Source organism: Pseudophryne corroboree, chromosome 5 (genome assembly GCF_028390025.1).
Source record: "Pseudophryne corroboree isolate aPseCor3 chromosome 5, aPseCor3.hap2, whole genome shotgun sequence".
Lineage (NCBI taxonomy): Eukaryota > Metazoa > Chordata > Amphibia > Anura > Myobatrachidae > Pseudophryne > Pseudophryne corroboree.
In genome coordinates this window covers 801,137,790-801,160,342 of record NC_086448.1, presented here as the reverse complement: position 1 = coordinate 801,160,342, position 22,553 = coordinate 801,137,790, and the positions used below count along the sequence as shown (strand labels likewise).

The 22,553-nt window shown below is 46.5% G+C and overlaps 1 protein-coding gene across 2 annotated transcripts in view; it reads right to left on the bottom strand.

Annotated features, from left to right (window-relative positions):
- Positions 1-7,276: 7,276 nt before the first annotated feature.
- TAF2 (TATA-box binding protein associated factor 2) overlaps positions 7,277-22,553 on the bottom strand; it is a 250,202-nt gene continuing 234,925 nt past the window's right edge. For both annotated transcript variants that reach the window (XM_063924457.1, XM_063924456.1), the window contains exons 25-26: positions 21,032-21,137; positions 7,277-11,451 (exon numbers count right to left, since the gene is read on the bottom strand). In XM_063924457.1, the coding sequence (XP_063780527.1) occupies positions 11,189-11,451; positions 21,032-21,137 (369 nt within the window). In that variant the 3' untranslated portion in view covers positions 7,277-11,188. The remainder of the gene's footprint in view (positions 11,452-21,031; positions 21,138-22,553) is intronic.

Here is a 22,553-nt window from a genome sequence, read left to right as displayed (position 1 = left end):
CTCCGTGTTTTACCACCTGGCTGGTTCCATCCAGCTGATACAGCAGCTTACTCAAGTTACCAGATTCACCTGTTACAACTACTGGCATGTTCCTCGGCTTTTTCTACTACTACAACCAGGCCTGGTAAGGTGATTCCATCAAAGGACTTTTACATCTGTTCTAAACCTGCCAGTGCTCTGAGATACCTTCTTTGGTTATGTGTTCCAGGAACTGTGATATTTGCCACTGTCTTTGCTAAACCTTGAATGCTGCTTGTTATCACACGGAGTCTGTTAATAAACTTTTATTTTGAATTTTAAACTGGTTGTCATGGTCACACCTTCGGGTAATCATTCTGCACTTACATGTCCAGGGGTCTGATTAAACCTCCCAGGTTTAATTTCATCTCAGCCCCTACAACTGAGGCTTCCTCCCGTCAGCCCAAACCCTCAGTTGTGACAGTAAGCACTGACCATATGAATCCAGCCGGAGACCAGGATCAAGCGGCTAGACCTATGCAAGAACTGGCAGCCAGACTCGAACATCAGGAGGCTGCACAAGGTCACATCATCCGCTGTCTCCAGGATTTCTCTACTCGGCTGGATGGGATTCAGACGACCCTCCGTGGACCTGTCACGTCTGATGCGTCCACCACAGTGACTCCGGCTGTAACCTTACCCATTTCCATACCACGTCTTCATCTTCCAACGCCAGCAAAATTTGACGGATCTCCAAAGTTCTGCAGGGGATTTCTCAACCAATGCGGAATCCATTTTGAGCTTCAACCTGGCAACTTCCCCAGTGACCGAACCAAAGTTGCTTATATTATTTCTCTCCTCAGTGGCTCAGCCCTTGATTGGGCATCACCGTTATGGGAGAAGTCTGATCCCCTGCTGTCCTCCTATACTGACTTTATAGCATCCTTCAGGCGCATCTTCGACGAGCCGGGCTGGGTTTCCTCTGCTTCATCTGAGATTCTCCGTCTACGCCAGGGAACACGTACTGTGGGACAGTATCTTATACAGTTCAAAATCCTGGCATCTGAACTGGCCTGGAACGACGAGGCCCTGTATGCTGCATTCTGGCATGGCTTGTCAGAACGCATTAAAGATGAGTTAGCTACCGGAGACTTGCCTTCTAAGTTGGATGAGCTAATTTCACTATGCACGAAGGTTGATCTACGGTTCAGAGAGAGAGAGCAACCGAGCGAGGAAGATCATCCGTTCCTAAATCTTCTGCTCCTCCTCCTCCTCGTCAACCATCTCCATCCAAGGATGAGCCTATGCAAATTGGTCGTTCCCGTCTATCTCCCGCTGAGCGCCGAAGACGCCTCTCCGAGTTTCTATGTCTCTACTGTGCAGCTCCATCGCACACTATCAACGCCTGTCCCAAACGTTCGGGAAAACTCCAGATCCTAGCTCGCCAAGGAGAGGGCCGGCTAGGAGTAATGATCTCCTCTCCATCTCCTCATGATTGTAACCTCCCAGTGTCGCTCCAAATTGCTCAACGTTACAGGAACGTCATTGCCCTCCTTGATTCCGGAGCAGCTGGGAATTTCATAACCGAAGCTTATGTTAAACGGTGGTCCCTACCCACCGAGAGACTGTCCTCGTCCATCTCTTTGACTGCCGTGGATGGCAGCAAGATTTTTGACGCAGTCATTTCCTTAAGGACTCTTCCAGTTCGTCTGAGAGTGGGAGTTCTTCATTCTCAGTATATTTCTTTTCTAGTGATTCCATGAGCCACACATCCAGTGGTTTTAGGCCTTCCATGGCTCCGTCTCCACAACCCATCGATTGACTGGACGACTACGCAAATACTGGCATGGGGTCCCTCCTGTGCTGAGACTTGTTTAGCCAAAGTTCTTCCTGTTTGTTCTTCCTTCCCCAGGTCATCTGATGTTCCACCTCCATATCAAGACTTCACGGACGTGTTCAGTAAAGCCTCTGCTGATATCCTTCCTCCTCATAGAGAATGGGACTGCCCAATCGACCTCATTCCAGGGAAGGTTCCACCGCGAGGCCGAACTTATCCGTTGTCTCTGCCTGAGACACACTCCATGGAAGAGTACATCAAAGAGAACCTGGCGAAGGGTTTCATCCGACCATCTTCTTCTCCAGCCGGCGCAGGCTTCTTCTTCGTTAAGAAGAAAGACGGTGGTCTGCGTCCGTGCATCGACTACAGAGGTCTGAACGACATTACCGTCAAGAACCGATACCCTTTACCCCTGATTACAGAGCTCTTTGATAGAGTTAGTGGTGCAACCATTTTCACAAAGCTGGACTTGAAGGGTGCCTACAATCTCATCCGAATCCGTGAGGGTGACGAATGGAAGACCGCCTTTAACACCCGTGACGGACATTATGAGTACCTCGTCATGCCCTTCGGATTGAGCAACGCTCCAGCAGTCTTCCAGCACTTCGTGAATGAGATCTTCAGGGACATCTTATACCGCCATGTCGTGGTTTATCTAGATGACATCCTCATCTTTGCTAATAATCTAGAAGATCATCGTTTCTGGGTAAAGGAGGTTCTTTCCCGTCTCCGTGTCGATCACCTCTATTGTAAATTGGAGAAGTGTGTGTTTGAAGTTAAAACCATTCCGTTTCTAGGTTACATTGTGTCCGGTTCCGGACTAGAGATGGATCCTGAGAAACTCCAAGCAATCCAGAATTGGCCTATACCCTTAACCCTCAAAAGGGGTCCAGAGGTTCTTAGGGTTCGCCAATTATTATAGAAAGTTTATACGAGACTTTTCCACCATTGTGGCGCCTATCACTGCATTAACCAAGAAAGGTGCTAATCCGTCCAAGTGGTCCGAAGAAGCTACGCATGCCTTTCACCTTCTGAAGCAACAGTTCATCTCTGCACCAGTTCTGAAACAGCCCGACACAGACTCTCCTTTTATCTTAGAGGTAGATGCCTCCTCCGTTGGAGTAGGAGCGGTGTTATCCCAGAGGGCCAAAGATGGACATCTACATCCTTGCAGTTTCTTCTCCCGGAAGTTCTCCCCAGCTGAGCGCAACTATGCCATTGGCGATCAGGAGTTGCTAGCCATCAAGCTCGCTCTGGAGGAGTGGAGATACCTGTTGGAGGGAGCTTCTCATTCAATCACCATACTTACCGACCACAAAAATCTTTTATATCTCAAAGGCGCACAATGTCTGAACCCTCGTCAGGCCAGATGGGCACTTTTCTTCTCTAGGTTTGACTTTAAACTCCAGTTCTGTCCGGGTTCTCAGAATCGTAAGGCCGATGCCCTTTCCCGCTCATGGAAGCAAGAAAATGAGTCAGAGTCTGCAGACAAGCATCCTATTATTAATCCGTTGGCATTCTCCACGGTAGGGATGGACTCTACGCCCCCGCCAGGGAAAAGTTTTGTTAAGCCAGTTCTAAGGAAGAAGCTCATGCATTGGGCCCACGCTTCCCGTTTTGCTGGACATACAGGCATTCAGAAAACCCTGGAGTTTATCTCTAGGTCCTACTGGTGGCCAACTCTGAAGAAGGACGTTATGGAATTTATTGCCTCCTGCCCAAAGTGTGCCCAACACAAAATCTCCCGCCAGTCGCCTGCGCGGCAACTGGTTCCATTATCTGTTCCCCGACGACCATGGACCCATTTGTCGATGGACTTTGTTACTGATTTACCCATGTGCAACAAATTTAATACCATCTGGGTGGTAGTTGACCGGTTCACCAAGATGGCACATTTCATCCCTCTCACCGGTCTTCCGTCAGCTTCCAAGTTGGCTCAAGTGTTTATACAAGAGATCTTTCGACTTCACGGTCTTCCTGAAGAGATCATCTCGGATCGTGGAGTACAATTTGTAGCCAAATTTTGGCGAAGTTTGTGTCAAGCCCTCCAAGTCAAATTAAAGTTTTCCACAGCTTACCATCCTCAGACCAATGGTCAAACCGAGAGGGTGAATCAGGACTTGGAGGCCTTCCTCCGTATCTATGTGTCTTCCTCTCAAGATGACTGGGTTCAACTCCTTCCTTGGGCCGAGTTCAGCCACAACAATCAATACCATTCCTCATCTTCTTCGACACCATTCTTCATTAATTATGGATTCCACCCTAAAGTCCCAGAATTTCAACCGCTTCCCGCAACTTCTGTTCCAGCAGTGGATATCACCTTGCGTCAGTTTTCAAATAACTGGAAGAACGTCCGCGCAGCCCTGCTTAAAGCCTCATCCAGGTATAAGAAGTTTGCCGTTAGGAAGCGTAGAGCAGTTCCTGCTCTCAAGGTGTTAGGCGCCGGGGTCCGCTTGTCTGCGCGGCCCGGCGCCTAGCAACTAGAGACGCCGTGCGCGTACAGCCGCCGGCTCCCTAGCAACGCTAGACGCCGGGCGCGCTGAGCCGCACGGACCCCAGCAACGGGGACGCCACTGGCGGACCGCGTTCCCCGTTGCTAGGCTTTAGGAAATTAAGATATTCACCTGCTCTCTGGCCGTGCAGCAAGGCAGCTGCACGGCATTTATTCTAATCAGCCTTTAGCAGCTGATTGGAGGACTCCTTGTTAAATACACTCCCAGGGCTTCTCACAGACGCCGGTAATAGCTTCCTGCATGCTGCCTTTGTTTGCTGAGAGTCTGTTTCCAGTCCTGCTGTATCCGGTCATTCCAGTCCTCAGAAGTCCGGTATTCGGGAGTTGTCATCTCATCCCAAGAGGTCGTTTGGTTCCCTGGAGTCCTGACTGATCACCGTTTTATATCCAGTGGTGTTCGTGAGTTGCGGCTCTGCCGTGTGTTGCGGCTCAGCCGCTTTACCTTTTATATTTTGTGTTTGGAGCATTTGCGGAGGGTTCCGCTTCCACAAGTCCTCTCTGGTACTCGGCGGTGCCGGGTAGGAGAATTGGACAAGTGGATATTTTGGTTGTCCTTTTCCCTGGCGGTTTCTCCGCACATATTATAGTTTTGAGTTTGCTTAGCCCCTGGCCTGGTTGTTTAGTTAGAGGGCCTCTTGTTATCACCCTGTCTCGGGTTTCCCTTTGTCTCTCATTAAGACCGGGGGGCATCGAAGTTGGGCAGACATAATCCGCCCTTCAAACGCGGCTGCCAAGGGCTCAAGAAACCATAGTCTCGCAGGGGATTTCTGACAACACGGGTGAGACAACAGAGTTAGGGCGCCAGGGGCTATTTTCCTGTCCTGCTCCCTTCCCCAGCATTCCGTTCCAGTGCTCCGGTCCTTGCCATAAGATCTCCTCTGACCAGAGTGCTGGAATCATAACACAAGGTGGGTGATCGTGTGTGGTTGTCCACGAAGAATTTGAGGTTGAGGGTTCCCAGCATGAAATTTGCACCTCGCTACATCGGTCCCTTCAAGATTGAACAAGTCATCAATCCTGTTGCCTACAGATTACAGTTACCACCCTTCTTGAAAATACCCAGGACATTTCATGTTTCCTTGTTGAAACTGCTGATCCTGAATCGGTTTCATTCCGCACTTCCTCCAGCTCCCAAAGTTCAGACTCAACGGGGAGTCGAGTACGAGGTGGCCAAGATTTTGGACTCACGTTTCCGTTACGGTCAGTTACAGTATCTCATTGACTGGAAGGGCTATGGTCCTGAAGAACGCTCTTGGACCAATGCCTCAGACGTCCATGCTCCTGCCTTGGTCCGAAATTTCCACTCAAAGTTTCCTTTAAAGCCTAAGAAGTGTCCTGGGGCCACTCCTAAAGGGGGGGGTGCTGTCACGATCCGGGTATCTGGACACCATTACCTGCCGTTTAGGTGTCTTCTGAGACTGGCCCAGCGTTCCAAGTCCGGATTTCATCTGTGTCAACACTCTGCACATCCCTCCTGTCATTCTGAGACACTATTACAGCGGCGCCATGTTTGAATCCAACATGGCGTCTCCCGTCCTCCGCGGCCGCCGTTACTGTGTTATTGCTGCAGGTTCTCAGAATCGTGCATCATGCCTGCCGCGGCCTCTGTTGCCCTCCAAGTGTCTCAGCATATAACAGTCATCTGGCATCTCCTGTCCTCCACGGCCAGCGCCGCCATTATCACTATGTTTGCACATTTCATTTCAAACTAGTTTTCCCTCCAGGTTCCAGCATGGGCGCAGCCATGTTGGATTTGATCACATGCTAGAGGGTGCAAGATGACGAACTGAGTGTCACTGGCGCTTAATCGATAGGACGTTGGTTTGAATTAAAACAAAAATAATTGTGTGACAAACACCACAGCTCCCCAGGAGTGGAACTTAATCACTGGATGGTGGGTGCAACAATATAATGGCAATGTATAAAAGATGGCAATCAATAGCACTGTAAAATCAAAAAAATACAGATTTATTTAAAAACATGAATGATAAAATACATGACTGATGAAAGTGCAAAGTGAACTGAAGAATTCCAAAAGTGGCTAGTGCTTGATTGTAACAGAAAAGAAGCTCTCACCCTCTCCCTGTATTGCGGTGGGCTAGCTTATAAATAAGCTGATGTGGTCCTAGGCTGAAATAGCCAAGCACCACCGCACACAGTTTTTCAGCATGAATTCACCTTCAGTCCTCATGTATCAGTCCTCAGTCCAAGACAACGCGTTTTGGTTCCCAAGAACCTTTCTCAAGAATTGGATGAGGCTTGGTGTCCTGAGCCATCTTTTATACCTGGTTAAATGATCTATTCAATTGAATAATCAATCATGACGTCACTTCCGGTCTCCGAAAACGGAAGTGACCTAGATGCGTTCCGATCTCCCTACTTATTTATTCCCCATATCCATCCCATGAGGTTCACATGATCCATACATTCATTGGGTGGTTCACTCCCTCACTGGTATTTGGAAGTGTTTGTTAGATCCATCTCCGTCGAGCACCGTGACTTCCGCTATCGCTAGCCGGAAGTCACATGTGCTATGTCACTTAACTTCCTGTGGTATGAGCTTGTGCGTTCCAAACCCCTCCGGAAGTGACGGGTGTGCGGTGCAGATACTCCAAACGTTCTCGCGAGATCTTGTAGATTCATTACAGAACGCTGTTTTTTCTTCCGCCATCTTACTTCAGGGATCCAGTGCTTTCATACAATCCGTCTATATCCCATGGTTCTTTTGGTGTCCCCAACATCCTCTACGGATTTATAGAAAAGGATTTACCGGTAGGTATTAAAATCCTGTTTTTGTTGCTGCAAGAATTGTGTAGCGGAGGCCGGAAGGCGAAATACGGAGGCAATTGCTAGAATTACAGACACACACATAAAACGTGTACTGAAATTGTGGGAGCTATACAACTGCAAAATACAGACCTGTTCAACACCTTCCATCCATGCACAGTTTACAGTGAACAACTAAAAAACAATTTATAATGAATTTTTATTTCTGGGAGAATCCAACAAGTGTAAACAATTATTTGTGCTTCGCTCAGGACACTGTTCTGCAGAACACAGAGGTAAAATGACTTATTAGTAAGAGTAAGACACAGAGGCAACCCCAGTGATTAGTACAGGTAACGCCATCATATCTGTGTGATTTAGAAATATACAGTTACTAAAGAATTTGTAAAAAAACCACAAAGTGACATCAATAACAGTTGAGGGTTTTCAATGAACGTAGCTGAACTCTGCATTTTGGTGGTCATTCCGAGTTGTTCGCTCGCTAGTTGTTCTTAGCAGCATTGCAAACGCTAGGCCGCCGCCCTCTGGGAGTGTATCTTTGCTTAGCAGAATAGCGAACTACAGATTAGCAGAACTGCTACTAAATAATTCCTTGCAGTTTCTGAGTAGCTCCAGACCTACTCCTAGATTGCGATCACCTCAGTCCGTTTAGTTCCTGCTTTGACGTCACAAACACGCCCTGCGTTCGGCCAGCCACTCCCCCGTTTCTCCAGCCACTCCTGCGTTTTTACCTGGCACGCCTGCGTTTTTAGCACACTCCCGGAAAACGCTCAGTTTCTGCCCAGAAACACCCACTTCCTGTCAATCACACCACGATCACTCGAGCGCTGAAAAATGTCGCTCGAGCAAATCTCCAAAGTTTTGTGTTAAATTACTGAACACATGCGCGCTGTGTACCATGTGCATGTGCATTTTCCACCTAATCGCTCCGTTGCGAAAAACGGCAACGAGTGAACAACTCGGAATGACCACCTTTATTGTAATGGAAACCTATATATTTTTAACACTGTCCTGCAACTAATTTAGCATATACAAAAAATATCCAATTCATTGCTACTCTACACTACAAAGACTACTGTAAAGATGTTCACTTTTGTACGGCAAAATAAATATAAACATGCTAAAACAATTAAAAAGTATATTTGATGTAAACTAAAAATGCTAAGTTGAATTCTATTAAAGGGCTACACAGGCAATTTTAACATCGGTTAAACGTGACCCTAAGTCAACATTGTGCAAAATAGGGAAAGTGTATTATATTAATACACTAATTGTGTGATTGGACTGAAGGCTGCATTTCACCTGTGTATCTCTAGCCTCATTTTGAACTTTAAAAAAAAGCAAAAAAAATAAATAAATAACGAAACTCACATTCGAATGATGGAAACAGCCTAAAATATTTTTTTTTTTTTATACAGGTTGAGTATCCCTTATCCAAAATGCTTGGGACCAGCAGTATTTTGGATATCGGATTCTTCCGTATTTTGGAATAATTGCATACCATAATGAGATATCATGTCAATGGGACCTAAGTCTAAGCACAGAAGGCATTTATGTTTCATATACACCTTATACACACAGCCTGAAGGTCATTTTAGCCAATATTTTTAATAACTTTGTGCATTAAACAAAGTGTGTCTACATTCACACAATTCATTTATGTGTCATATACACCTTATACACACAGCCTGAAGGTCATGTAATACAATATCTTTAATAATTTTGGGTATTAAACAAAGTTTGTGTACATTGAGCTATCAGAAAACAAAGGTTTCACTATCTCACTCTCACTCAAAAAATTCCGTATTTCGGAATATTCCGTATTTCGGAATATTTGGATATGGAATACTCAACCTGTAATAATACACAACGATTTTCAAGACTATAAACATGGCGTTTCATAAGCATTTATTAGATATATCTAATGTTAAACACTCTTGTTTGGGATCCGGTCTCTAGGTCAATTTTTAGGTCGACCGATACTGGTCGACAGTAACTGGGTCAACATGGTGTCAATGTCGACAGGGTCTCTAGGTCGACAGGTCAAAAGGTCGACATGAGTTGTTGTTTTTGGAAACTTTTTTTTTTTTTTACTTTTTCATATGTAACAATCCACGAGGACTACGATTGGGAACGGTAACCTGTGCCGAGTGCAACGGTAGTGGAGCAAGGCACCTTGCCCGAAGCATGGCGAGCGAAGTGAGCCATGCGAGGGGATCACGGTGCACTAATTGGGGTTCCCCGTCACTGTACGGAGAAAACGACAAAAAAAAATAAAAATAAAAAAATGAAAAACTCATGTCGACCTAGAGACGCTGTCGACCTAGTTACTGTTGACCAATAGTGGTCGACCTAGACACTGTTGAACCTATGAACCACACCCCTCTTGTTTATTATTGGGCTTAGATTTGACCATTCTCGTTTTCAGTAATTATGGGGCAGATGTATTAAGCCTGGAGAAGTGATAAAGCAGTGATAAGTGCAAGGTGATAACACACCAGCCAATCAGCTCCAATATGTAAAGTGACAGGAGCTGATTGGCTGGTGTGTTATCATCTTGCCCTTATCACTTCTGCAGGCTTCATACATTTGCCCCTATGTTATAAGGCATTGCTGGGGTGCCCCATCCCTGGTATCGGAACACAAACACATTAGCTGCTGTATCACTGGACGGGATGCGGTCAAGATCCCGCCGGCCGCAATCCCGGTGGTCGGAATACCGACACTGGAATCTCGACCGGCACAATCCCGACATATTCTCCCTCCGTGGGTGTCCACGACACCCATAGAGGGAGAATAAATTAGTGTGCCAAGCAAAGCGAGACACCGTGCCCGCAAGGGGCTGCGTTGCGCTCGCCCCCATCGGGATTGTGCTGGTCGGGATTCCGGTGTCTGTATTCCGACCGCCGGAATCCCGTCCAGCGGGATTTCGTACTGATCCCAACTGGACTATGCTGCAGTACTGACTTCACAGTTATGACAAGGCTCAAAAGGGGAGATTGAGGAAGAATCACGGTCAGCCATCTGTGTTATGATACTTTACCTATCTATAGAAAATAGTGTTCTGTTTAAGGACGTGTAATGGACGTTTCAACGCTTAGCAACGTTGTGCCGCTGTATATTCAGCAAGGGCGCAGATCTCACAAAACTGCAAATAAACACATTTCGCAAGCAAAAAGGTTATGTATATCTTGCTGGCTCTAATTTGTTATTTTTAATATGGGTTCATGCCTGCAAAATCCTGCTTTGCATCTGCATTATTTTCCATGAATAAAAAACGATAGCAAACTGTTTTGTCACGATTATCATAATACAATCCCCATTGTTTCTCCATTTTATTTAAAGGTAAAAATTTAGAATTGTAAAAAACGTTTTGCATGGGATATCGATTTAAAAGGAAAATAAAAATCTTCTATTTAAACCAAGACGCAGCTACCAGGAGACAGCCTCCACACGCAGGGTTATAACACCGCCGACTGCTGGCTACAGTATGTACCACCGTATCTCTCCATGTGCTCCTGCCACGCAGATTTCATCGATAGCGGTTAGTGGTGGCGGCTTGTATCGGAATACTGCTGAGTTTTCCATTATTGGAAACATACGAATATGTGGGAAAAGTAGCAGTCTGCACCTCAGAACCACATAAATATCCTTCCTCGTTCTTGGTTGCTAGAAGTCCGTGGAAACAAGAGTTTAGAACCGAATGAAAAATGTTTTCTTAAAACTTTTTTGAATAGGTTTCAGATGGGGGCCGTGGCATCAAAAACAGACCCCAACTCACATTGTCAAAGCCAATAGTCTTATTCACAAGTGTTCTTTGGAAATGTGCTGGAATGGCGGCTTTGATTCCTCCTGTGCTGGCAATAAGTGAAGAATGTTTCTTTTACTAGTACTGGATCCTTACGCCAAGAGACCACCAGCAAGTTAGAGAGACGCAGCACTAAACTACATCAGAACGAAGACTGCGCTGTCCTGTCTGCGCGCAGGTATACTGTGGCAATGGAGCTTCAATGCGTCGCTTTCACTATACCTAGCCCACGTCCGCTGCTCCACTGGGGCAGTATTATTCCGGCTCGTTCCATGAATGCTCTTGGTCAGTCGGAGAGGGAGGGAGACCGGATGGATCTCCCGCTGGCTGGGCTGTTAAACGGCATGGGCTCCCTCTCTTTTTCTTTGCTTTCGTGCTTGTGTTTGTGCTTATGCTTGTGTTTGTGCTTTTTCTTTTTCTTCTTGTGGTCATGGTGATGGTGGTGGTGGTGGTCGCTGTGCTTGGACGAACTGGACTCTTTGATGAAAGACGACAAGGGTATTTGGGGGACAGAGAGCATGTGTAACTCCATAGAAGATTGTTCCTTTCCTGTGAAAGTAAAGAAAAGGAGACAGTCATCCATCTGAAGAAGAAAAGGACAATGCCCTAACATGTTTAATCGGTAAGGACCTCTACAACAGTGGATCCCAAATCCGGTCCTTAAGGCACCCTAAAAGCTCCGGTTTTAAAGATATCCATGCTTAAGCACAGGTGACTTAGAGGCCTATGTACTACACCTTGGAGAGAGATAAAATGGACAAAGATAAAGTATCAGGCAATCAGCTCTCGTCATTTTTCAAACACAGCCTGTAGCGTGGCAGTGCTGAGCTGATTGGCTGGTACTTTATCTCAGTCCAGTACATCTCTCTCCAAGGCTTAGTACATACATCCCTAAATTAGTAGCTCAGTCAGTTTGATTTTACTGTACCGTGTGTGCACATGCATGGAAATCCTTAAACCTGGACTATTATTGTGCCTTGAAGACAGAGTTTGGGAAACGTTGCTCTACACATGTTTAAAGCACATTATTATTTATTAGGAAATACATTTGCAACATAGACAAAATTTACCCTTTTGTGAAACAAACACCCTAATCCATTCACTCATTATCGCACACTTGCTGGGATATTCAATTACCCCGACTTGCTGTCGGGTGTAATGTATCGCCGCCGGGGACTATCTAATTAGCCCCGATAAGCCGGCACGTGCCGCGGCTTATCTGGGATTATGTTTCACCTGCCTCCGGCAGGCGAAGCAAAGTCACCGATAACAGCGGCCACTTCACCCGAAAACACAGAGGTTTCACTGAATCTGTGTGTTTACGGGTGTAAATGCACTTGTTACCGGCCGAGCTAATCAAATAGCCCGACCGCAACACCCGAAGGAACATCGGGGGTTTTAACTTCCGATTTCTCTTCGTGGCAAATTGAATATCCCCCTTGGTCTACTGAAACCTTCTTGCTAGCCTTCCCCTCTCGCATCTGCAATCCGTGCAGAATGCGGCAGCGACAACACATCTTGAAGTCCCCTTCACTGGTTCCCCATCCCATGCACAAAGTGCTTGCCCTCTGAAAAGTACAGTATAGTGAAACTGGCGTAGGGACTAACAGCACCAGGAAAGAATGATGCAATTAGTCAACAAAAGATAAACTGCATGACCTCAATGTTTTGAAGGTAAAATTGGGCTATTTATTTCTCTGGATTCAGGATAATCCCGGAATGTAAACCTAATTGTTGCTTTGTGTAGTGTCACACTGACAATAAACATCAGGGCCAGAAAGAGTTTCAAATAGATTCCGAATACGTCAATTAAATGTTCGATGTGACCCTAGTAAAGCTGACAGTGACTTAACCCAGCGGATCACACAGACACTGTCCTAACGAGTCATTTACTCGTTCAAGTACAGGAGACTAATGAGGCCGCCAGCGATTTTTGTGGCAACGTGCCAGGTACTAGCTCACGCCGGCCCGTGTGACGGTGATCTCATCCACACCATTCCTGTTTGCGGTGCTAAATATTATGCCGGCTTGTTGGTAGTTTCACCTCAGCAATTCTCAGAGTGCTGGGGAAAGGAAATCCCAAGTGATTATTAAAGTCTCTCTACTGAGTCACAGCACTTTTAGAACATGAATAATACTCGCCAGTTACTGTAAATGTATTTTGTGGCAATAAATTCTTTGCAGAGAAGATTAAATATTTTCTCTAATCTGTTATCACTCTTCAGAGGAGTCACTGTTAGGATCAGCGACTGAGCAAAGCTTTTTTATATGCATTACGTTCTGAAGAAAATAAGAATTTACTTACCGATAATTCTATTTCTCGGAGTCCGTAGTGGATGCTGGGGTTCCTGAAAGGACCATGGGGAATAGCGGCTCCGCAGGAGACAGGGCACAAAAAAGTAAAGCTTTTACCAGATCAGGTGGTGTGCACTGGCTCCTCCCCCTATGACCCTCCTCCAGACTCCAGTTAGGTACTGTGCCCGGACGAGCGTACACAATAAGGGAGGCAATTTGAATCCCGGGTAAGACTCATACCAGCCACACCAATCACACCGTACAACTTGTGATCTAAACCCAGTTAACAGTATGATAACAGAAAGAGCCTCTTAAAGATGGCTCCTTAACAATATAACCCGAATTTGTTAACAATAACTATGTACAGTATTGCAGATAATCCGCACTTGGGATGGGCGCCCAGCATCCACTACGGACTCCGAGAAATAGAATTATCGGTAAGTAAATTCTTATTTTCTCTATCGTCCTAAGTGGATGCTGGGGTTCCTGAAAGGACCATGGGGATTATACCAAAGCTCCCAAACGGGCGGGAGAGTGCGGATGACTCTGCAGCACCGAATGAGAGAATTCCAAGTCCTCTTTTGCCAGGGTATCAAATTTGTAGAATTTTACAAACGTGTTTTCCCCCGACCACGTAGCTGCTCGGCAGAATTGTAATGCCGAGACCCCTCGGGCAGCCGCCCAAGATGAGCCCACCTTCCTTGTGGAATGGGCCTTAACAGATTTAGGCTGTGGCAGGCCTGCCACAGAATGAGCAAGTTGAATTGTGTTACAAATTCAACGAGCAATCGTCTGCTTAGAAGCAGGGGCACCCAACTTGTTGGGTGCATATAGTATCAACAGCGAGTCAGATTTTCTGACTTCAGCCGTGCTTGAAATGTATATTTTTAAGGCTCTGACAACGTCCAACAACTTGGAGTCCTCCAAGTCGCCAGTGGCCGCAGGCACCACAATAGGTTGGTTCAGGTGAAACGCTGATACCACCTTAGGGAGAAAATGCGGACGAGTCCTCAGTTCTGCCCTATCCGAATGGAAGATTAGATAAGGGCTTTTATAAGATAAAGCCGCCAATTCAGATACTCTCCTGGCGGAAGCCAGGGCCAGTAACATAGTCACTTTCCATGTGAGATATTTAAAATCCACCTTTTTCAATGGTTCAAACCAATGGGATTTGAGGAAATCTAAAACGACATTTAGATCCCACGGTGCCACCGGAGGCACCACAGGAGGCTGTATATGCAGTACTCCTTTAACAAAAGTCTGTACCTCAGGAACTGAGGCCAATTCTTTTTGGAAGAATATTGACAGGGCCGAAATTTGAACCTTAATAGATCTCAATTTGAGACCCATAGACAATCCTGATTGTAGGAAATGTAGGAAACGACCCAGTTGAAATTCCTCCGTCGGAACACTCCGATCCTCGCACCACGCGACATATTTTCGCCAAATGCGGTGATAATGTTTCGCGGTGACTTCCTTCCTTGCCTTAATCAAGGTAGGAATGACTTCTTCTGGAATGCCTTTCCCTTTTAGGATCTGGCGTTCAACCGGCATGCCGTCAAACGCAGCCGCGGTAAGTCTTGAAAGAGACAGGGACCCTGTTGTAGCAGGTCCCTTCTCAGAAGTAGAGGGCACGGGTCGTCCGTGACCAACTCTTGAAGTTCCGGGTACCAAGTCCTTCTTGGCTAATCCGGAGCCACTAGTATTGTTCTTACTCCTCCTCACCGTATAATCTTCAATACCTTTGGTATGAGAGGCAGAGGAGGAAACACATATACTGATTTGTACACCCAAGGTGTTACCAGTGCGTCCACAGCTATTGCCTGTGGATCTCTTGACCTGGCGCAATACTTGTCCTTGAGGCGAGACGCCATCATGTCTACCATTGGTCTTTCCCAACAGTTTATTAGCATGTGGAAGACTTCTGGATGAAGACCCCCCTCTCCCGGGTGAATATCGTGTCTGCTGAGGAAGTCTGCTTCCCAGTTGTCCACGCCCGGGAAGAACACTGCTGACAGTGCTATTACGTGATTCTCCGCCCAGCGAAGAATGTTGGCAGCTTCTGCCATTGCACTCCTGCTTCTTGTGCCGCCCTGTCTGTTTACATGGGCGACCGCCGTGATGTTGTCCGACTGAATCAACACCGGTTTTCCTTGCAGGAGTGGTTCCGCCTGGCTTAGAGCATTTTAGATTGCTCTTAGTACCAGAATGTTTATGTGAAGAGACTTTTCCAGGTTCGTCCATACCCCCTGGAAGTTTCTTCCTTGTGTGACTGCTCCCCAACCTCTCAGGCTGGCGTCCGTGGTCACCAGGATCAAATCCTGTATGCCGAATCTGCGGCCCTCCAATAGATGAGCCTTTTGCAACCACCACAGAAGATATACCCTTGTCCTTGGCGACAGGGTTATTCGCAGGTGCATCTGAGGATGCGACCCTGACCATTTGTCCAACAGATCCCTTTGGAAAATTCTTGCATGGAATCTGCCGAATGGAATTGCTTCGTAAAAAGCCACCATTTTTCCCAGGACTCTTGTGTACAGACACCTTTCCTGGTTTTAGGAGGTTCCTGACAGGTCGGATAACTCCTTGGCTTTTTCCTCGGGAAGAAAAACCTTTTTCTGAACCGTGTCCAGAATCATCCCTAGGAACAGCAGACGTATCGTCGGAAAACAGCTGCGATTCTTGGAATATTTAGAATCCAGTCGTGCCGTCGAAGAACTACTTTAGATAGTGCTCTTCCGACCTCCAACTGTTCTCTGGAACTTGCCCTTTCGTGCAAGTAAGGGATAATTTAGATGCCTTTTTTCTTTGAAGAAACATCTTTTCGGCCATTACCTTGGTAAAAAGGCCCGGGGTGCCGTGGATAATTCAAACGGCATCGTCTGAAACTGATATTGACAGTTCTGTACCACGAACCAGAGGTACCCTTGATGAGAAGGACAAAATTTGGACATGGAGGTAATCCTTGATGTCCAGGGACACCATATAGTCCCCTTTTTTCCGGTTCGCTATCACTGCTCTGAGTGACTTTATCTCGATTTGAACCTTTTATGTAAGTGTTCAAAACATTTTAGATTTAGACTATGTGTCACCAAGCCGTCTGGCTTCAGTACCACAATATAGTGTGGAAAAATAATACCCTTTTCCTTGTCGTAGGAGGGGTACTTTGATTATCACCTGCTGGATATACAGCTTGTGAATTGTTTCCAATGCTGCCTCCCTGTCGGAGGGAGCCGTTGGTAAAGCAGACTTCAGGAACCTGCGAGGAGAAGATGTCTCGACTCTCCAATCTTTACCCCTGGGATAATACTCGTACGATCTAGGGGTCAACTTGCGAGTGATCCCACTGCGCCCTGAGACTCTTGAGACTACCCCCCCACCTTGAGTCCGCTTGCACGGCCCCAGCGTCATGCTGAGGACTTGGCAGACGCGGTGGAGGGCTTCTTTTCCTGGGAAAGGGCTGCCTGCTGCAGTCTACTTCCCTTACCTCTATGTCTGGGCAGATATGACTGGCCTTTTGCCTGCATGCCCTCATGGGAAAGGAAAGATTGAGGCTGAAAAGACGGTGTCTTTTTTAGCTGAGATGTAACTTGGGGTAAAAAAGGTTGGATTTCCCAGCTGTTGCTGTGGTCCCCAGGTCCGATGGACCGACCCCCAAATAACTCCTTCCCTTTATACAGCAATACTTCCATCTGCCGTATGGGATCTGTATCACCTGACCACTGTCGTGTCCCTGACATCTTCTGGGAGATATGGACAACGCACTTATCTTGATGCCAGAGAGCAAATATCCCTCTGTGCATCTCACATACATATATATAGAATGCATCCTATTAAATGCTCTACATGAATAAAATATTTTCAGTCAGGGAATCCGACCAAGCCAACCCAGCACTGCATCTCCAGGCTGATGGCGATCGCTGGTCGCAGTATAACCACCGTATGTGTGTATATACTTTTTAGGATATTTTTCCAGCTTCCTATCAGCTGGCTCCTTGAGGGCGGCCGTATCTGGAGACGGTAACGCCACTTGATAAGCGTGTGAGCGCCTTATCACCCTAAGGGGTGTTTCCCAACGTACCCTAATTTCTGGCGGGAAAGGGTATAACGCCAATATTTGCTATCGGGGTAACCCTACGCATCATCACACACTTCATTTTATTTTATCTGATTCAGGAAAAACTACAGGTAGTTTTTTCACTCCCACATAATACCCTTTCTTGTGGTACTTGTAGTATCAGAAAAACGTAACACCTCCTTCATTGCCCTTAACGTGTGGCCCTAATGAGAAATACGTTTGTTTATTCACCGTCGACACTGTATTCAGTGTCCGTGTCTGTGTCTGTGTCGACCGACTGAGGTAAATGGGCGTTTTTAAAACCCCTGACGGTGTTTCTGAGACGCCTGGACCGGTCCTAATAGATTGTCGGCCGTCTCATGTCGTCAACCGACCTTGCAGCGTGTTGACATTCTCACGTAATTCTCTAAATAAGCCATCCATTCCGGTGTCGACTCCCTAGAGAGTGACATCACCATTACAGGCAATTTCTCCGCCTCCTCACCAACATCGTCCTCATACATGTCGACACACACGTACCGACACACAGCACACACACCGGGAATGCTCTGACAGAGGACAGGACCCACTAGCCCTTTGGGGAGACAGAGGGAGAGTCTGCCAGCACACACCAAAAACGCTATAATTATATAGGGACAACCTTATATAAGTGTTTCTCCCTTATAGCATCTTTTATATATATACAATATCGCCAAAATCAGTGCCCCCCCTCTCTGTTTTAACCCTGTTTCTGTAGTGCAGTGCAGGGGAGAGCCTGGGAGCCTTCTCTCCAGCTTTTCTGTGAGAGAAAATGGCGCTGTGTGCTGAGGAGATAGGCCCCGCCCCTTTTACGGCGGGCTCGTCTCCCGCTATTTTTGAAATTAGGCAGGGGTTAAATATCTCCATATAGCCTCTGTGGGCTATATGTGAGGTATTTTTTGCCTCTAATAAGGTTTTTATTTGCCTCTCAGAGCGCCCCCCCCAGCGCTCTGCACCCTCAGTGACTGTTGTGTGAAGTGTGCTGAGAGGAAAATGGCGCACAGCTGCAGTGCTGTGCGCTACCTTTATGAAGACTCAGGAGTCTTCAGCCGCCGATTTTGGACCTCTTCTCTCTTCAGCGTCTGCAAGGGGGCCGGCGGCGCGGCTCCGGTGACCATCCAGGCTGTACCTGTGATCGTCCCTCTGGAGCTAGTGTCCAGTAGCCAAGCAGCAAATCCACTCTGCACGCAGGTGAGTTCACTACTTCTCCCCTAAGTCCCTCGTTGCAGTGATCCTGTTGCCAGCAGGACTCACTGTAAAGTAAAAAACCTAAGCTAAACTTTCTCTAAGCAGCTCTTTAGGAGAGCCACCTAGATTGCACCCTTCTCGTTCGGGCACAAAATCTAACTGGAGTCTGGAGGAGGGTCATAGGGGGAGGAGCCAGTGCACACCACCTGATCTGGTAAAAGCTTTACTTTTTTGTGCCCTGTCTCCTGCGGAGCCGCTATTCCCCATGGTCCTTTCAGGAACCCCAGCATCCACTTAGGACAATAGAGAAATCTATATTATACATGTTGTAAGGTGACCTCTGAACAAAGGTTGTCCATCGATGGGTTAACATCGATGGCTTGGGTCTGCACATGTGCAATTGAACAGGACCTCTGGCTGCGCATGTACAGTAGCGGAAAACACTGTGATTGTTCCACCAGCCCTCCCTCATTGATGGTAAACGCACAGCTTAATGGCTCACCCAATCTACTAGCAGCTTTGTACTCAGTCAGCTGCTCCTGAGCTTAATCTATGTCTGTTTACTTCATCTACATCTTCATCTTTTGTTTGACTCAACTTCTTGCAGGCGTTAGCACCAGGTCTTGTGAACATCCATACTATGGGCCAACTGATTGAGTTGGGCCCTGCGAGCAGTTTTCCAGTCGGGCCCTGCCAGCAGTTTTCCAGTCGGGCCCTGCGAGCAGTTTTCCAGTCGGGTCCTGCGAGCAGTTTTCCAGTCGGGTCCTGCAAACAGTTTTCACAGCGAATTCACATCGCGATTGGCATTTGCAATTCAATTTCAAGCTTGCATTTTTCTTGCATACCCTCCTGGGCAGAGAAAATATTTATTAAATATTTAGGTAAAAGTGTTGGGACACATTGAAGAACCACTGGTACACCCCTCATAATAAGTAATCACACACTTGAAAGGGTTTTCAGGTGAATTTCTCTATGAAGCTGAATAATGGGTTAAATGATGTGATACACGTATGTAGAGGTGTAATAATGTGGGACAGGTACACGGAGGTGTTGTATTTGATGGGAAAGGGGCTTTTGAAACTGTAGATGGGAGGAAATAAAAAAAAAGTTTTCCCACTTTTTCAAAACTTGCATAAAAACACTGTACTTATGGTCCTGCTATCTCACTAGCGACTGTTTTGGGGGTCCAGGATGGTTTCTCCACTTTTTCATGCACTTCTCACATTCCGCTGTTTGAAGAAAAGTCACATGACCTCGCCGCCAGTCCTGGGAATATCCACTTTCTCGAGTGCGCGCATTATTACAATGTGTGCAAGATTTATGATGCAAGCTCACTTTTGCAAACTCCCTCCCAAATGGAGTTGACCCCTACGACTGAAGTACATTTTCATTTTGCCGAGGGACAAGCAGCTGTAAGCTCAGATCTGGTCACTGTGCTGGGTCTTCACCAGAGACATGATCACAGATTAGATACTGTATTTATACAGCTGCAGGTTTTCCATTCACAGCAACTATGGTCTTCTCCGACAGGTACCGTATGCGACACCGGCCTTTATTAAACTTTGAGTCATTACTTAAAGACGTGCACACATGCACCAGGACAGTGATATACACTTTCATGGCTGATTCTGACGCATTATTCTACAGATGAACCTAGTAGCAGCTGCTGGCTCTCTGTGATGTTAGATTTCCATTACAAGGCGACTTTATTAGAACCAGGTGTTCCGAGAACTGCAGTCTCAGTTGCTGGACAAGGCTGATGTGGAACATTTGTGTAAGGAACACATGTGAAAATTAGTTTTTTGCTGTTTCGTCTTTGAAAATATAATTTAATTAACTGTGTAGCGTAAGTAAACCTGGCCTCGGTTCTACGGATATTTCATGGTGTGTGGGCTAGAATCAATAGCAATGCCCAATCAAAATCCCATCCAGACTGATGGAGGTGGCTGGGAAATTAGGCTTAAACATTACTGTATGCATGTATGTATAGGTCAATGGGCCTTGTTATAACGGATTCCGTATGCTTTACCGGCGGATGGGATGGCGGTTTCTGTATCCTGACTGCCGGTGTCCAGACAGCCGGCAAATTAAACGCATCCTGTTTCAATGGAATAATATAAATGGTTGGCTGTAGACATTGGATAGGTACAAGCCCACTGCGCTCTACCCAATAAAAATTGCCGTTTCAAAATCTGCAGACCAATCCAGAAGTCATACAAACATGCTACCGTGTGTAATGGCTGTAACGCTCCTCCATACACACGCCACAATACCACACATCGTTATATACGCTACAAATGAAAGGAATCGGACAAAAAATATTTCTATTACCAGGTGCTGCAAAAACATCAACAGACAAATTCCTACACACCGACCGTGGTATAATAACCAATAGGGTGTCACGCTGCAGGAAAACGTGCTAAGGTTTACAGGAAGGAACATAATATGAACGCAGTGCTGTAATATATACTTGCTCTATTGCCCATATCCAGTAATCGCGCACGGTAATATCTGTACGCAGGAAGAACAGACGAGCAGAATATGGGATACCTGGTGTTGATGGCCTTTCCAGCATGTTTAAGTGATGATATATGAATGCCTGGCTGTCATGCACCGTGTCCATGTCAATTTCCTCTTCTTCTTGCGAGTTTGAGAACTGAGAATATAACAGGAAAGAAAGCTCTTATTTTATTTTGATTTTTTTGTATTCTTTCCACTGAAAATTTGGAAGACATGCACAAAATAATAAGAATTTACTTACCGATAATTCTATTTCTCGGAGTCCGTAGTGGATGCTGGGGTTCCTGAAAGGACCATGGGGAATAGCGGCTCCGCAGGAGACAGGGCACAAAAGTAAAGCTTTCCGATCAGGTGGTGTGCACTGGCTCCTCCCCCTATGACCCTCCTCCAAGCCAGTTAGATACTGTGCCCGGACGAGCGTACACAATAAGGGAGGAATTTTGAATCCCGGGTAAGACTCATACCAGCCACACCAATCACACCGTACAACTTGTGATCTAAACCCAGTTAACAGTATGATAACAGCGGAGCCTCTGAAAAGATGGCTCACAACAATAATAACCCGATTTTTGTAACTATGTACAAGTATTGCAGATAATCCGCACTTGGGATGGGCGCCCAGCATCCACTACGGACTCCGAGAAATAGAATTATCGGTAAGTAAATTCTTATTTTCTCTATCGTCCTAGTGGATGCTGGGGTTCCTGAAAGGACCATGGGGATTATACCAAAGCTCCCAAACGGGCGGGAGAGTGCGGATGACTCTGCAGCACCGAATGAGAGAACTCCAGGTCCTCCTTAGCCAGGGTATCAAATTTGTAGAATTTAGCAAACGTGTTTGCCCCTGACCAAGTAGCTGCTCGGCAAAGTTGTAAAGCCGAGACCCCTCGGGCAGCCGCCCAAGATGAGCCCACCTTCCTTGTGGAATGGGCATTTACATATTTTGGCTGTGGCAGGCCTGCCACAGAATGTGCAAGCTGAATTGTATTACACATCCAACTAGCAATAGTCTGCTTAGAAGCAAGAGCACCCAGTTTGTTGGGTGCATACAGGATAACAGCAAGTCAGTTTTCCTGACTCCAGCCGTCCTGGAACATATTTTCAGGGCCCTGACAACATCTAGCAACTTGGAGTCCTCCAAGTCCCTAGTAGGTGCAAGGCACCACAATAAGCTGGTTCAGGTGAAACACTGACACCACCTTAGGGAGAGAACTGGGGACGAGTCCGCAGCTCAGCCCTGTCCGAATGGACAAACAGATATGGGCTTTTTTGAGAAAAAACCACCAATTTGACACTCGCCTGGTCCAGGCCAGGGCCAAGAGCATGGTCACTTTTCATGTGAGATGCTTCAAATCCACAGATTTGACTGGTTTTAAACCAATGTGATTTGAGGAATCCCAGAACTACGTTGAGATCCCACAGTGCCACTGGAGGCACAAAAGGGGTTTGTATATGCAATACTCCCTTGACAAACTTCTGGACTTCAGGAACTGAAGCCAATTCTTTCTGGAAGAAAATCGACAGGGCCGAAATTTGAACCTTAATGGACCCC